This window comes from Manis javanica, chromosome 11, assembly GCF_040802235.1.
Source record: "Manis javanica isolate MJ-LG chromosome 11, MJ_LKY, whole genome shotgun sequence".
NCBI classification, from domain to species: Eukaryota; Metazoa; Chordata; class Mammalia; order Pholidota; family Manidae; genus Manis; species Manis javanica.
This window is the reverse complement of record NC_133166.1, coordinates 115,797,158-115,810,925: the sequence shown is the minus strand read 5'-3', so window position 1 is coordinate 115,810,925 and position 13,768 is coordinate 115,797,158. Positions and strand designations below refer to the sequence as shown.

Here is a 13,768-nt window from a genome sequence, read left to right as displayed (position 1 = left end):
CAGCTAGGGTGGGGAAATGGCTGGGGACAGCACAGACACCACTCCTTGACATGTTCTATTCCCCGCGGGGCCAACATACATCTACTTACATCCTTAGACACAGACACTTAGAGATATCCATGTGCACACCTGTGTACACCCCCTTCACACACAGACCCCGATGTGTACTATGCACAGGCTCCTCCAAAGTCATGGCAACTTTATTGTCAGTGCAGGCAGCAGTGGAAGGCAGCCTCACTCATGATACAGGCGCAGGAGGCAGCCATGGAGGGTGCCCATGTAGCGGTCCCAGAGGGCCTGGTGCCTGAAATGGGAACAGTGACAGTAATGCTGACCTTTACCACATCCCCACTGCATCTGAAACGCTGCTCTAAGTGTTCCGTTTGCCTTCACCCCTTTAGTCCTCGCAGTATTCTTATGATCCTTAGCATTGTTATCCCTGGTTTACATATGGGGAAACTGAGGCATGAAGGTTAAGGAACTTGCACAAGGTCAGGCCACAGCTTCTAATCGGTGGAGCCAGAACTCTGGTCCACAGAGACTTTAACCCCCAGGGTGGCAGGATAGGGAACCCAGAGTGTACGGGAGGGCAAAGCCCTGGCAGGAGGCTGGCTGGGACAAGGCCGGGCAGGGCAGGAGGCCTGGAGTCTCTCACCGGAAGCCATCCAGGGAATGGACCGATGCCGAATACTGATTCAGGAAGAGCCGCACATCATTCAATGGCCAGTGGTCGGAACGGCAGGGTTCCACGAACTGCGGGCCCAAGGGAATAGCCAGCACTGGCACAGCCCAGGGACAGGCCAGGCTGGGGATTAAAGTGGGGGTGGACAGGACAACTTACCTTCTCCACCAGGTCCACAAACAGGTCTCTGACGTCTTTATTGTGGATCAGCTTGGCGGCCACATTCACCAGCCCCCGGGACAGGTTCTGTGGGGCAGGGAGCCTGGGAGTTCTGCTTTCTGCCCCAAGGTGGGGGGCTGAGCCCAGAGGCTGCAGGACAGGCAGGTCCCTCCCCAAATCCATCCACCTCCCTCAATCAAGTAATTCCCCAAGGTTTAGGAGAAGCTCCCCCCTCACAGGCAGGGCAGAAGGAGCCGCAGCACCACCTGCCAGTCAATCTCAGGCAGGAGCAGAGTTGCCCAGTGGGACAGTGCACTGGAGGCTGAAGATGCCCAGGGGACAGAGGCTGGACTGGGTCACAGACCTTGAAGTTGGCTTCCATCTCAGAAAAGACACCAAGCTTTCCCCGGAGGGCAGTACACACCAGGCTGCAGGGAGACAGAGTCAAGCCTAGAGCCGCATAGGCCCCCCACTTCAGGCCCCACCCCATAGACCCTGGGTCACCTCTTGTGCAGGTCCAGAAGGTCCTTATCAGCCACAAGAACCTTGAGCTCCTTTAAGTCCTGGAGAAACTCCTTGTCTAAGTCCATGTCCATGTCATCCACCTGGGAGTCTGAGTGAGGTCCATGAAGGGAATTGGGGTGGGGGATAGAAACTCCTCCTGTGATATCAGGAGCCTTCCTCACCCACCACCCCCTTGCACCCCATGAAACAGAAGAGGAAGCGAGGTATCAGAGAGGTGGAGTGACTTGCTCCAGGACACAGACAAGTAATGGGCCCTTTGTCTGCAGACAAGGTGTGTGTGGGAACATTGGATTTTTAAAATTATAAGCAGAGGTGGCTAGGGTAGGGGCACTGAAGGATTCTGGGAACTGGGGACCTGTAGGAAGAACTGCTGCTGGAAAAGCAGGCCCTGAGTTGGGGGGGTGTCCGGGCACCTGGGTCAGTGGGGGCCTCACCGACGGCTCCAAGGGTCCAGTTCTGGATCATGAGCTCAGCACAAAAGGCAAAGTCACCAAAGCTCAGATACTGCAGTTTTTTCTTCCCCGTCTCAAAGCGGTTGTTTGCAAAGAAGACGATGGCTGCATAATCCCTGCAGGAAGGGAGAGTGGGCCTGTGAGGGCTTGAAATTCCTTCTTAGCCAACAGCTCCCACATGTGACATCAGTGGGCATCTACGTCCTGGCTTCTCTGCCCTAACATACCATATGCCAGCTTTCAAGTCCCTCCTCTCTGCGGCTCCTCACCTGTGCAGTGAGGTTTCAGAAGAGCTCTCCTCAGGGCTTTAGTGAGAGGCTGCAAGGGTAACACTTAACATGTACTGACCACTTCCTAAGCCCCAGGGGCTGTGCCATATGTGTGGCACCTCACAACAGCCCAGCTGCTAAATGGCTGGGTCAGGATTTGAACCCAAGCCAGTCTGATACAGAGTACAGACCAGGAATGGGGTAATTATCCCCCCCAGCACAGCCAGGAGTTCAAGTGGGTTCAAATGTCTCAGGGCCCAGGAAAGGAGTTTGCAGGACAGGAAACAGCTGGCTCCTTGCCTGACCCCTCACCTGGCCAACCGGTCAGAGAGGAGGAAGTGTTGCTGGATGTTATCGACCAGGGAGCCCCGCATTTCCTCCACGACCTTGAAGACTCGCTTGAAGTTGTCAAACTGCAGGGCCATAACAGGAGGAAGGAGGACTGGTCAGAGATTGATCACCCAACAAACTGTTCATGGAACACCCATGCCTTGCCGACCCACCTATCCAGGCAACAGATGCTGATTTAGCACTGGATGTTCCTTCAACAACCTATTCATTGTGAGTACCTGTTAATCAATTAGGTAAATATCTCCCAGCTCCTGCCATCTCGCCTTGGATACATGTTTACTCACTCCTAGCTTAGAATTCGCCCCTTCTAGCATCATGCTGTCCAGGTCCTCATGAATTTGTGCTGGAACTGACCCACCTGGCTAAGGTCCAGGAAATCAAAAATGTGCAAATGCTAAGCTGTACACAAGGGGCTCAAAGGAGACACAGAGAAAAGACACTAAAGATCCAGAAGAAGGGTTACTTCTCCCTGGCACCACCAGAAAGGTTTGTGGATAAAATGGCATCTGACCCCTTACCTTGGATTTCACAGGGTAGATATGGCCAAGAAGAGTACCCTCCTGGTAGGAGAAGCATGAAGCAAAAGAAAGCCAGGGACCAGGGAAATGTAAGTCTAGAGAGGTGGCAGGGGCCAGATCACAGGAGAGTACGAAGGTCAAGGCCAAGGAGTGTGCTACTATCCAGAAGGGAGTGGGAGCCAATGAAAGTTCAAGAGCAGGGGAAAGCTATGATTAGACTGGGGCTTCTGAAAGAGTAGGGGATGGCTTGCAGAGGCAAAAAGAGGGGAGAGGAGACTAGGTATGAAGCTGCTGCCAAAATCAGGAGTTGGGTTGGAGGCTGGGGCAGTGGCCAAAGGGATGGACTGAAGGGTCCCACCTTCGATGGGATGCTGTTCAAGAGGCGTGGAAGGGGGCAGTGCCCACCTGTCTGCGGCAGCTCTTGAGGGTTATGCCTGTTTTAGTGCTGATGTCGTCCAGGTCTTTCTTGGTGCCCTTGGACAGCTTCTTGCCCAGGACCTCCCGCACAAAGGCCTCGTCAAAGGCATAGTATCTGTGCAGAGGTAGGGAACACCGCTGACTTCCCATAAAGGAGGGGAAGGCGGCCCTGAAGGGCCTGGGTCGGCCCTTTCCGCTCTCAATTTTCTCACATCCCGTGTTTAAGTCCTGTCCCTCCCTGGGCCTCAGTTTCAGCCTGCAAAATGGGTATGTGTTCAGATATCTGGTTGGCGTTTTCACCTCTCGATGAGCAGTGCCTGCCGGGAGGGCGGGATCTGGAAGATGAGCTGGTGCAGCAGCTTCGGCGGTGCGTGCAGCAGGCGCTCGAGCATGTGGAAAGTACGGTAGTGGTCCATGGTGTCGCTCTGCAGCACCGCTGCCGTGGCGCCCGTCTGTTCCAGGATTCCCGAGCGCACCCTCAGAGCTACTGCGTCGCTCACTGGGGAACGGGCTCTAGCATAAGGCCCCGCCCCGCCGACCCCGAAGGCCCTCCGGGGTTCCCAGCCGCCAGCCCTATACATCTCTTACCTCCTGTGCCCGCTTCCCTATAGGATACCCCTTCCCCCTTGCTAGACTACCGCTCCGCGCGACCGGCTTCCCCAGACTGCCCCCCACAGACCCGAGTAACCATCCAGCCAGAGGCGGTACACGTCCTCGTCGATGAGGGTCGTGTTCCCCACAAAGATGTCCAACTCGCTAGTCATGGCTACGCCCGGACCCGGGCGCGGAGGCAGCGCTCCGGTAGGAGCAAGAACTGCCCGGGCCGGGCGCGCCGCCGCGGGGCAACTTCCGGGAGCTCCGAGATTCGGCTCCCAACTACCGGAGCCAGAGAAGGACCACTTCCGGGACAGAGGGCTGGGAGGTAGGAGCGGCGGGGAGGGCGGTAGCCCCTCCTTCCGCCGTGGGGCTGGGAAGGTGATCCCAAACTCCTACGTCATCTTTCCCACCACGCCTCCACCGCTGGCTCCATTGGCCGGAGCGCGTCGGGAGTGGAGGCCTCCGTCTAGTCGACCCTGCCTCAGCAACCAGCCCCCTCACTTCCTCCTGGTTTTTCTCCCACTTTCTCTGCCCTTTTCGCCCCCGCCCCCACTTTGACCTGCTTCCTAAATTTAGGGGTTTCATGGGGCTCCATCCTAAATCTTATTTCTGCAAGAAAGGTGTCAGGCCCAACTTCTAAGGGCCTTGACCGGGAGCCCTTCAGTCCAGCCTGAGGACGAGCATCACTCTTGGGCATGGGGCACCTGTCCCCAGTGTTTTTAACCTCCCTCCGCCACTCCTGCCACTCATGACCTCACTGATTCTGCATCTTAGAGCTCTGCCTGAAGTCCACATCCAGAGGGCCACTTCTCTGCGAGTCTTAACACGCTGTCTCCCACACACCCCTCTAAAGCTAGACAGACCTCTCTTTCTCCTCTGCGTTCCTATCTCACTGACACCAACATCCACCCAATTCTCATACCAGAAGCCCTGGCTTTCTCCCAGATTCCTCTTTCTCACATTCGCCTCCTGAATATTTCTAGTATCTGTTTTGTCCTCTGCCGCCCTGGCGCTGTCCCTGACCAGTCTTGCATTGCTGTCCTTGCCCACTGACACAGTGTTCTTACTAATTTCCCCGCCTACATTCCCTCCCCATGGTCCATCCTACACAGAGCAGCCTAATCAAATGCATATTTTTAAATGTTACTCACCTGCTTACAATTGTTAATGGCCAGCTCAGTACTGAAAGCTTTTAAGAATATGGCTTCCAACTACCTTTGTTGCCTCTCTCCATCACCACTCTTCCCCACACCTGCCTTTCAAAAACATCAAGCTACTCTCACTGCGCCTAAAGCAGCTAGGGCCTTTCAGGCCCCAGTGTCTTTCACCGTGCTCTTCCCTCGCCCTGAAATAGCTCTCTTTACTTGGAAAACCTTATGCATCTTTCAGAGCCCGTTGGAACTCCTCTTTTGGGATCCATTTTTGGGGAGTGTCTATAACCCGTGCTCCCTCCCCTCCTAGCATTTGCTTGTTTAATACAGCCTGTATCCCCTGCCAAATTACGACCCCCTTGAGGACAGGATTAGGATCTTGGTCAAGTTTATTTCTGCATGGCCTTGCACACAATAAAGGTTTATTGAACAAATGAACCATGGTATGCCCCTTCCCCTGGGCAGGAAACGCTCCGTGAGAGAGAGGGTAGGCTGATGGTAAGACAGGACATTTGGACTCAGGATTCTGAGCTGGGAGCGATGCTCAGTGAGCCGAGACTTGAGTTCGAGATAAATTGGGAAGGATGAAAAGGAGATCTGTCATTCCGTCGAGGGATGGGCAGGAGAGTGAGCGGCCGACGCCTGAGTCTTGCTTCTCAGGAGCTGTGAGACCTAGGCTTGAGCTTGAAGAGCTTTGGAGCTGGGAGATGCGAAGTGCCTGCTTTGGGATTGCCTGGCGCGTAGGGCCGTGAAAGCTGGGACCCAGTGTCGGTGAGGGTCTGTGACTCGGCTTTCCCGAGTGGGCGGAGACAGAGCTCTCTCTGTGCTCATGCCCCACCCCTTTCCGGATAGACCTTCCTGGATTGGCTGTCCTTTCAACGTCATGCGGGCCCGCCCCGGAGCGCGCCCGGCCCCGGGCAGCTTCAGCAGCCTACGCTACTCAGCTATATCCTGCAGCGAGTGAGCTGAGCGGAGCCCGAGCCCGATCCAGATCGTCGTCGAGGTCGACGTGGGGCTCCTGGGTCGCGGCGGCGGGCAGGCGATGCTCCAGAGGCCTGAGCAACCATGGAGGCCGAGACGGGTGGCCTGGAGGAGCTGACCGATGAGGAGATGGCGGCGCTGGGCAAGGAGGAGTTGGTGCGGCGCCTGCGGCGGGAAGAGGCGGCGCGCTTGGCGGCTCTGGTGCAGCGCGGTCGCCTTATGCAGGAGGTGAATCGACAGCTGCAGAGTCACCTAGGCGAGATCCGCGAGCTCAAGCAGCTCAACCGGCGCCTACAGGCTGAAAACCGTGAGCTGCGCGACCTCTGCTGCTTCCTGGACTCAGAGCGTCAGCGCGGGCGGCGCGCAGCTCGCCAGTGGCAGCTCTTCGGGACACAAGCATCCCGAGCCGTGCGCGAAGACCTGGGCGGTTGTTGGCAGAAGCTGGCCGAGCTGGAGGGCCGCCAGGAGGAGCTGCTGCGGGAGAATCTGGCGCTAAAGGAGCTCTGCCTGGCTCTGGGCGAGGAGTGGGGCCCCCGAGGCGGTCCTGGAGGCGCGGGGGGCTCAGGCGCTGGGCCGACACCCGAGCTCACCTTACCCCCCTGCGGGCCCCGCGACCTGGGAGATGGAAGCTCCAGCACGGGCAGCGTGGGCAGCCCTGATCAATTGCCCCTGGCTTGCTCGCCAGATGATTGAAGGTGCAGCTTCCTTCGCGCCGACGCCTGGCCTGATTGCTCCCCAAGCTCCGGATTGCGGTCGACCTCGGGACCTGGATGCCGCCCTGGCCTGCATGAGTGGCCGCTGGCATGGATTTAGAAACCCCGGCACTGAGAAGGGGCCCTCACCCTCGCTGGCGGGGCAATGGGGGTACTGGAGGCTGGAGCGGAGGGACTTGCTGGGGGTTGGGTGGGGGATAATAAACTGCGATGGAAGCAGAGCCCGTGGCCTGGGCAGCGTCTGTTGGGGACTCGCCGGGGTTGCGACGAGGGTGGGGACGTTGAGAACAGGGTACCATTCCCAACTAGAGGAACTGAAGAACTAAGGTGACTGACACCCCTCCCCCACCATTGCCTTATTCCTGTGGCGGGATGTGCGACCGTAAGCCACTGTTTTCCCCCGTCAGGCCCGGGGATCGGCCGTAATCCGGCCCCTGAAGTGGCTCCAGCTCCCTTCCCAGCTCCTTCCTGTCCTAGACAATGGGGCAGGAAGCAGGTGTTGGGGGCGCAGAACCCACTGAGCCGCCTCCCCTGAGGCTGGACGGGGCATAACAGCGCCCTCCTGTGGAACACGGCGGAGCACTTGGCCCCAGCAGGAAGAGGATGATCCTCTTGGCTCGCACCCAGCAGCTCTCTATTATTCCTTCTCTCAGTCCTGGAGATGGGGCAGAGCAGATGTAGCCGCATTTATCAGATAAGACAATGAGGTCCAGTAATACCAAATAATTGTTTTCAAGGTCATGCAGTGCGTCCATGGAGCTGAGACGAGCCTAGGGCTTCCTACTCCAAATGTTCTCTCTTTAGCTTCTGGGTCCAGTGAGACCAAGCCAGAGCTTCAAGCCTTTTATTCCATTTTGTCAGGTTTGTATAAAAATATTCTCTTTAGGAAAATAAATAGCAGCTGTCTTCACTGTGGAGGCTTGAATTCCCTGGAGCTAAAGTCTTCTCAGAGCTGGGGGCTGCAGGTCAGCTAGCTCATCACAGAAGCCTCTGACACCTTCCTGAGCTGTGCCATTCAGGAGGGGCCAGCAGAATGCCCTGTTTTAATCATGTGATGCTGCTGGCAGTGGGGCTGGGTAAATTAGTGTTCTAGGCTAGCAGAGTTATCACCTTCTGTCAGGGAGTAGGGTTGGGTGGCTTACAGGAAGAGGGTGATGAAGACTATAGGAGTGATCTAAAGGGGGTTAGGGCTCCAGAGGCCCTCTAGAGAGTTACAAAGTCCATTTGGTTGCCAGTTCTCTTGCACAAACAGGAAAATATTTTGTCTCTGATTTAGTGCAAATTGTGCTAGAGAGATCAGCTCTAAAGAAACAGTGGGCAGCTCTGGTGACCCCAAACAGGCTCTAGAAAGAAGCAAAATATGCTCAGTCTCATGTGGAAAGGTGAAGAACCTGCTGGGGCTGGGCATGGGATATGGTCCAGGCCAGCTGGATCAATGGGTGGGGAGACGATGGATAGGGTGGCACCTGCAGGGAGGGGACTTTGGGGTGCCTCATAAGGCGAGAAGGGTGGGGGAGCCGAGGGGGTCAGAGGATGGGTCCCCGCTGCTGCTGCTACTCCTGCGATGGGCTGAGGCACAGGGTTCAGGGGTGCTGGGATAGGTGAAGATGGGACTGGGGGTGAAAGGAGTCAGGGAGGGCGTGGTCATGAGCGTGGGGGTGTGCAATGCTTCGGGTTCAAGCACAGGCCCCGGGGAAAGGGAGATACAAGGCACAGGGCGGGAGGGGGCTGGTGGGCTGCTGGTGCCGCTGGTACTGCTTGCGTTGCTCTCCTTGGGCCCTTCCGGGATTTTGCAGATGGGACGGTGGGCTTCGAGCACCAGCTCTAGGCGTTCTTTTTGCTTCTGCAGCTCCTCAATCTCTCGCTGCAGTCCGGATTTCTCGTCCTCTAGTTTGTCCGTCTCCTGTAGAGGGTTAGGAGAGGTGTTAAGGAGAGAACCGAATAGCGCAGAGGCTCCGGCGGTGGTGGTAATTTGGGGCCCAGGGATGGGGAGTGGTGTCTCCAGCACGTCTGGACTACAACTCCCATGAGCCCTTGGGAGAAAATGGGTACCACTCCGGTCAGGTACGGGGCTTCTTGGAGATCGTCCGCAGAAGCTCCAAACTCTGCTCTGCGGTTCCGCGAGTGGGACGAACTGCAACTAATTTTTTAAATCGCGTTTTCCTCCTTTTCTCCGAAGGATTGCCCTCCGACAGGGAGCTTGGGGGAGGAGACTTCCAATGCCGGACCGCTGGGGTCCCGCCGGCTGGTGGCAGCCGGGCCCTGTACACCCTCCGGCCGGTGCTCACCGCCTGTAGGAAGTCAGTCAGTTCCTTCCTCCGGTTCCTGCATTTGGCCGCGGCCAGCTTGTTCCGCTCGCGCCTTACTCGCCGGCGCTCCTCCTCCTCCGGGCTGATCTGGAGGGTAGAGGGAGCGGTGAGGTGGACCCTGGGCCACTGGCTGCCCCGCACTCGCCTCCTGCGTGGCGCAGTGGTAGGACCCTGGCGCAGGGCAAGGCAGCGCGGCGGCGCCCCCAGCATGCGTTTTAGGGACCATCTCACCCCGACCGTTCCCTGCACTCACGCTTTAGGAACGATAAATCAAGTATCTTCCTCGCACTTAGCTTTTGCCTTCTTTGATTCCTCTCTTGGAATGCCCCACCTCCACTCCAAAAAGCTTAACCCTGCTCTTCTCCCAGGACTTAATTGAAATGTCCCCGCCTCCAGGAAGCCTTCTCTCCTTCCGCAGACAGAAGTGGCCTTTCCTCCTCTGAAACCCTGGAACCAGACCTCTCTTTTTCGAAGGACCCTCATTCTCTTCAATCTCTTGATAAATAAGTGTCCTCTTCCCCAGAGGCGGTAAGCACTAAGAGGGGCTGAATAAGTTGTTATTTATTGGGAACCTTATTATTACTAGTTAAGAGCTTTACACAGATTCTTTTCCCAGCTTTCTGTGTAAGGAACTGAAGCCCAGAAGGATGAAAAACTCCTTTATGATCCCAAAGCAGAAATTAAAATCCACTCACTCTTACTCAACATTGAGAGGCCAGCTGCTAGAAATCACCTTCCCCAAAAGGATCCCACTCAGCTCAGAGCCAATCTAGGAATACTAGGAACAAAGGGCCACCCTCAGGACAGGGTTGAAGGAAGTAAGTCCAGAAGCCTGCCTCTGGGTCTCTTATAAAGGTCCCCTTCTCCAGGTGATCACAAAGGCCAACCATTCTGTTTCTGGGAATGCTGCCCCTGGCCCATGGAACATCTTTCCCAAGATCTGGCTCTCTTTTCCCACCCTCCACTCAGTTTGGCCGTTAGAGCAAGCTCTTTAATGTGCAAACCTCCTCCCAGTACAGCCTTACATACCAAAATGCCCCAGGACAGGCAAAGAGAGTCACTCCCTGAAAGACCCTTTATCTCTTATTTATTTATTTATTTTGGTGAGGACTTCATTAGCAGTGTGAGGGTGGAAACCCTGGTTGGGGTGGCAAGAATTCCAGCCCACTCTGCTTGAAGCCTTCTGTTAGCTCCCAGAGAGACAGTGTGTCTTGATCTGACTTTAGAATTAGACAGACCCGTCTCATTACTCACTACCTGTGTGACTGGGACAAGTGACTTTACCTCTCTGGGCTTTAATTTCTTTGGCTGTAAAATGGGGGAAACCAGAGTACATTCTCCAGAGGTTTTTTGTAAGTGTTACATGAGATTGGGAAACTGAGACCTAGAGAATAGGTGAGGGGAACCCTCTCCTCTCTGTACTCTCCTCAACTGCATAGACAGCATAAGTGCACCCTGTCCATACATGTCAGCAGGTAGAGACCCTCTACTGTCCACTACCTTTCCACATGTATACCTTACACATTCTTGCCTCCACCTCTGTTCTTGTTCCTGCCATCCCTTTTACCTGAACTGTCTTTTCCTTCATCTCTGTCTATGCAAATCCTATCCATCCTGCTAGGCTAACATGCCTCCATCTCCAGGAAGCTCTCCCTGATTCAGAAGTGAACTCTGCTTTCTATCTCCCAAGGAGCCCCTATCAATTTTGCCTTGGCCAATAGCTATCAATGACCCACCCCCATCCCCACTCCCACCACCAAGCCTATATCAGCCTGTATCCTCCTTTTGGGCAAGAGCTTGTCCTCTGCACCTCAGCACCCTTGTGGGCATTTGATCTAGTGTAACGCCTCAGCTCCTTACCTGTTCACAGGGCTGGCGATGCATCCCTGGAGGTGGCCCCAGGGCCCGGATGACTCCTGGCCGGGGCTGTGCAGGGCTGTACTGGGGGTAGGCCATAGGCCTTGGGTAGCTGCTGGGTCCCAGGAAGTGAGGCTGCACCATCCACTGCAGCTCCTGGCTGCCACTCATAGCATTGATGCTCGGCACAAGGTGGAACTTCTGAGGGATAAGAAGTGGAGGATGAGGTCTGTGTGGATCAAGGGGCTTCTGGTGGATAGAAGCTACTCTGCCATCCACTCCAATGGTCCTGAGAGACAGCTTGGCAGTCATAGAGACTGGATGACAAATCCAGACAAATCCTGATCTGTATGACTTAGGGCAGGTCACATAACGTCTCTGTGCCTCCATTTCCCCATCAGAGCTAATACTTATAAAGTGTGAATTCCAGGCACTGTCCCAATCACTTCACAAATACTGACTCATATAATTTGCACAACAGTATCTTCATTTTTCAGACAGGAAATAGTTATCCATACACACAGCCAATAAGTGGAAAGTAAGTTTGGGTCCAGGGGGCCAGGCTTTACCCACTCCTGTACCCTGCCTGCATCCCATCTGCACAAAGAATCATTACAGCATCTAACTCTAAGGGCAGAGCTGTAAGAATCAGCTGAGAGAATGTGTGTGACAGAGCCCAGAAAACAGCAGGCAGGTGCCCAATGCACAGCGGCTGTGGTGGGCAGGAGCCACTGCTCTGGGTTTAGGCTGTTCTAATTCTACTGTCAGCTCAGCCACTTACTGGCTGTGACTCTGGGCGAGTTATTTAACCTCAAGGTGCTTCAGTTTCCTCATTTTTAATACTGTCATAGGTGAGGATTATGGCATCTCATTGATGCTAAGAAGTATCTTTTAGGAGCTCTGACATCAGTTTAATTGACAGCTTTTCAAACAATTTAGTGGCACAAAAAAATGGTTGTTTTTTTTTTTAAATCAATGGGGTCTTAGAGTCTGTGAAATACGGTAAATGAGGTGGATCCTGCCTAGGACCAAGCCTGGCTGCACTTTTTGCCCTCCAAATATTAGCTGACAAGATTTTCTTTCAGCCTGAAATCTGAGGAATGGGTTGAAAAGAGGCTCAGTGTTTGGGGAGAACTGGGTTCAAGCCCTGGAGGCTGGGTCCTGGGTGTGGGAGCACAAGTCGTCCGGGAAGGGCCCCACAAGCACAGACAAGTCCGTACAGCGGTGTCCCCGGCCCAGAGCTGCGGCCCCAGTGGCCCAGTAGCCCTAGTTCCGGGCCTGAGGCACCGACCGGCGGCATCTCCCGCTCCCAAGGTTGTCCGGGCCCGGGCCGCTCCAGGCCAGGAAGGGAGGGGCGCCCCGGGTGAGTCAGCCACCGTGACTCGGCCGCCGTGACTCGGCGAAACGGACGGCGCTCCTTCCCTCCCCTAATGACACGTGCTCGTGGCCCCTCCACAGGAAATGGGCACCTGCAGCCTCGCGGGTCCCCCCATCCGGCAGCGGGCGCCTTTTGGTGCCAAGAGTCAGGGGCACGGGAGTTGCCAGTGCGTGACCCCGCGCACATCCCGGCAATCCGCGGTCTCTGTTGGGCCCATTCTGTAAAGGGGTCAAGAGCCAGTCTCGTGGAGACCACCAGGCTCCATTGTGCCAAGAAGGGGATGGGGACTTGGTGACGGGGTACAGAGGGCCAGACAAACGGAGACACACACAAACGGTCACAGATAGTGCCGAGGATTCCCGGTCTGTCCGGGATAGCCTCCCTCCTGTGTGGGGACATCACGGCCGCAGCCCAGATTCTAGATCCTGGAAATTTAGTCCGAGATGGACCAGACCCTCGGAGCCGGTCGGGGCTAGGACTAATCTCGGGCTAAGGGGCCCCCTTCTGACGCAGATGGAGCAAAGAAATTAGTGGTGGACAGGAGGAAAGAAAAAAAGGCAACAGCGACGAAGGGTCAGATAGACAGCAGACAGCGAGGGGAAAGGGGCGAGCGAGGGAGCGGACAGTCGCAGACCTACGTTCCGCCCGCCGGGCGCGCTCCCCTCGGCTGTGGGCGGAAAGTGCCCCTAAGACCGCGGAGAACGCGCAGGATCCGCACGGTCCCCAGACCCGGTGCCTTCTCCCGCTCCCGGCCCCAGTCGCGGAGCGCGCGTGAGCGGACCGCAGCGTCCCTGGCGCTGTCCACCCGGGGATCCCAGGCGTCGGGTCCTTCTCACCTGCTGGCCCGTGGCTGGGGGCTGCGCCGGGCCGCCGAACGCACCGCCCGCTCCGGAGCTCGGTCCGGGTTCCCCGAAGTCTCGGAACATGCCCTGGGCTGGCTGGCTGGTGGGGTCCGCGTCGGCGGCTGGGTTCTGACTCACTCCTCACGGAGCCTTTTCTTTTTATGAATGAAAAGTTGTCGGGCTGAACCACTTTTGGAGGGGGGCGGGCGTTTCTCTGGGGTACGGGTCACCCCGGGCTCCACCTCCCCAGACGCGCCGCCTTCTGTCAGTCCTCCCAGAGCTGTTCGACGCCTCCTGCAGTCCGGTAGCCGCCTTTTTCACGGGCGAAAGGGAAGGACTGAGCATCCCCCAGCGACAGCCGCGGCCCCGCCCCCTCTGACGTAGATGCCCATACATGGTTCAATTTCCTCGCCGCGCCCAGGTGGCACCGAGGATTCCCCCGCGCACCTGCAGGCCACCCGGAGAGTCGCCCCGCCCCGCCCCATCTGCGATCTCCCAGGGCGAGCGCACCGCCCACTCCGGGACCCGCGCCCCAGAGTCCTCTCAGCGCCTGGTTTGGTCTCAGTT

General features: G+C 56.5%; 3 protein-coding genes across 7 annotated transcripts; 1 reads left to right on the top strand and 2 right to left on the bottom strand.

Moving 5' to 3' along the window:
- Positions 1-184: 184 nt before the first annotated feature.
- Positions 185-4,269, bottom strand: FIBP (FGF1 intracellular binding protein). 5 transcript variants are annotated; one of them, XM_073217529.1, is made up of 10 exons: positions 4,062-4,269; positions 3,674-3,872; positions 3,362-3,488; positions 2,400-2,500; positions 1,780-1,934; positions 1,346-1,454; positions 1,206-1,269; positions 842-928; positions 656-753; positions 185-304 (listed from the first exon to the last, which is right to left on the bottom strand). In XM_073217529.1, exons 1-10 carry the CDS (start codon positions 4,135-4,137, stop codon positions 235-237), a joined length of 1,086 nt encoding a protein of 361 aa, XP_073073630.1. In that variant the 5' UTR covers positions 4,138-4,269; the 3' UTR covers positions 185-234. The 5 variants fall into 5 exon arrangements, with proteins under 5 accessions (XP_073073630.1, XP_017512370.1, XP_017512371.1 ...); XM_017656881.3 differs by having other exon boundaries at positions 4,053-4,268; XM_017656882.3 differs by having other exon boundaries at positions 1,801-1,934; positions 4,053-4,266.
- A 1,255-nt stretch (positions 4,270-5,524) lies between these two features.
- On the top strand, positions 5,525-7,036 carry CCDC85B (coiled-coil domain containing 85B). Its single transcript, XM_017656880.3, has one exon. It carries the CDS (start codon positions 6,187-6,189, stop codon positions 6,793-6,795), a length of 609 nt encoding a protein of 202 aa, XP_017512369.1. The 5' UTR covers positions 5,525-6,186; the 3' UTR covers positions 6,796-7,036.
- Positions 7,037-7,643: 607 nt separating this feature from the next.
- FOSL1 (FOS like 1, AP-1 transcription factor subunit) lies at positions 7,644-13,529 on the bottom strand. The gene is made up of 4 exons (XM_017656878.3): positions 13,196-13,529; positions 10,985-11,182; positions 9,104-9,211; positions 7,644-8,718 (listed from the first exon to the last, which is right to left on the bottom strand). The coding sequence occupies exons 1-4, from the start codon at positions 13,283-13,285 to the stop codon at positions 8,308-8,310; spliced, it is 807 nt and encodes a 268-aa protein (XP_017512367.1). The 5' UTR covers positions 13,286-13,529; the 3' UTR covers positions 7,644-8,307.
- Positions 13,530-13,768: the final 239 nt, after the last annotated feature.

What these genes read in the sequence shown, in the direction of transcription:
- FIBP (XM_017656881.3), bottom strand. Translation starts at nt 4,137, where the DNA reads ATGACTAGCGAGTTGGACATCTTTGTGGGGAACACGACCCTCATCGAC. An exon ending in CTTCTGGACCTGCACAAGAG is followed by an intron (nt 1,270 to 1,345) that starts GTGACCCAGGGT and finishes GTCTCCCTGCAG; the next exon opens with CCTGGTGTGTACTGCCCTCC. An exon ending in TTGTGGACCTGGTGGAGAAG is followed by an intron (nt 754 to 841) that starts GTAAGTTGTCCT and finishes TTGGGCCCGCAG; the next exon opens with TTCGTGGAACCCTGCCGTTC.
- CCDC85B (XM_017656880.3), top strand. Translation starts at nt 6,187, where the DNA reads ATGGAGGCCGAGACGGGTGGCCTGGAGGAGCTGACCGATGAGGAGATG.
- FOSL1 (XM_017656878.3), bottom strand. Translation starts at nt 13,285, where the DNA reads ATGTTCCGAGACTTCGGGGAACCCGGACCGAGCTCCGGAGCGGGCGGT. An exon ending in ATCGCCAGCCCTGTGAACAG is followed by an intron (nt 9,212 to 10,984) that starts GTAAGGAGCTGA and finishes TCTACCCTCCAG; the next exon opens with ATCAGCCCGGAGGAGGAGGA. An exon ending in TGACTGACTTCCTACAGGCG is followed by an intron (nt 8,719 to 9,103) that starts GTGAGCACCGGC and finishes AACCCTCTACAG; the next exon opens with GAGACGGACAAACTAGAGGA.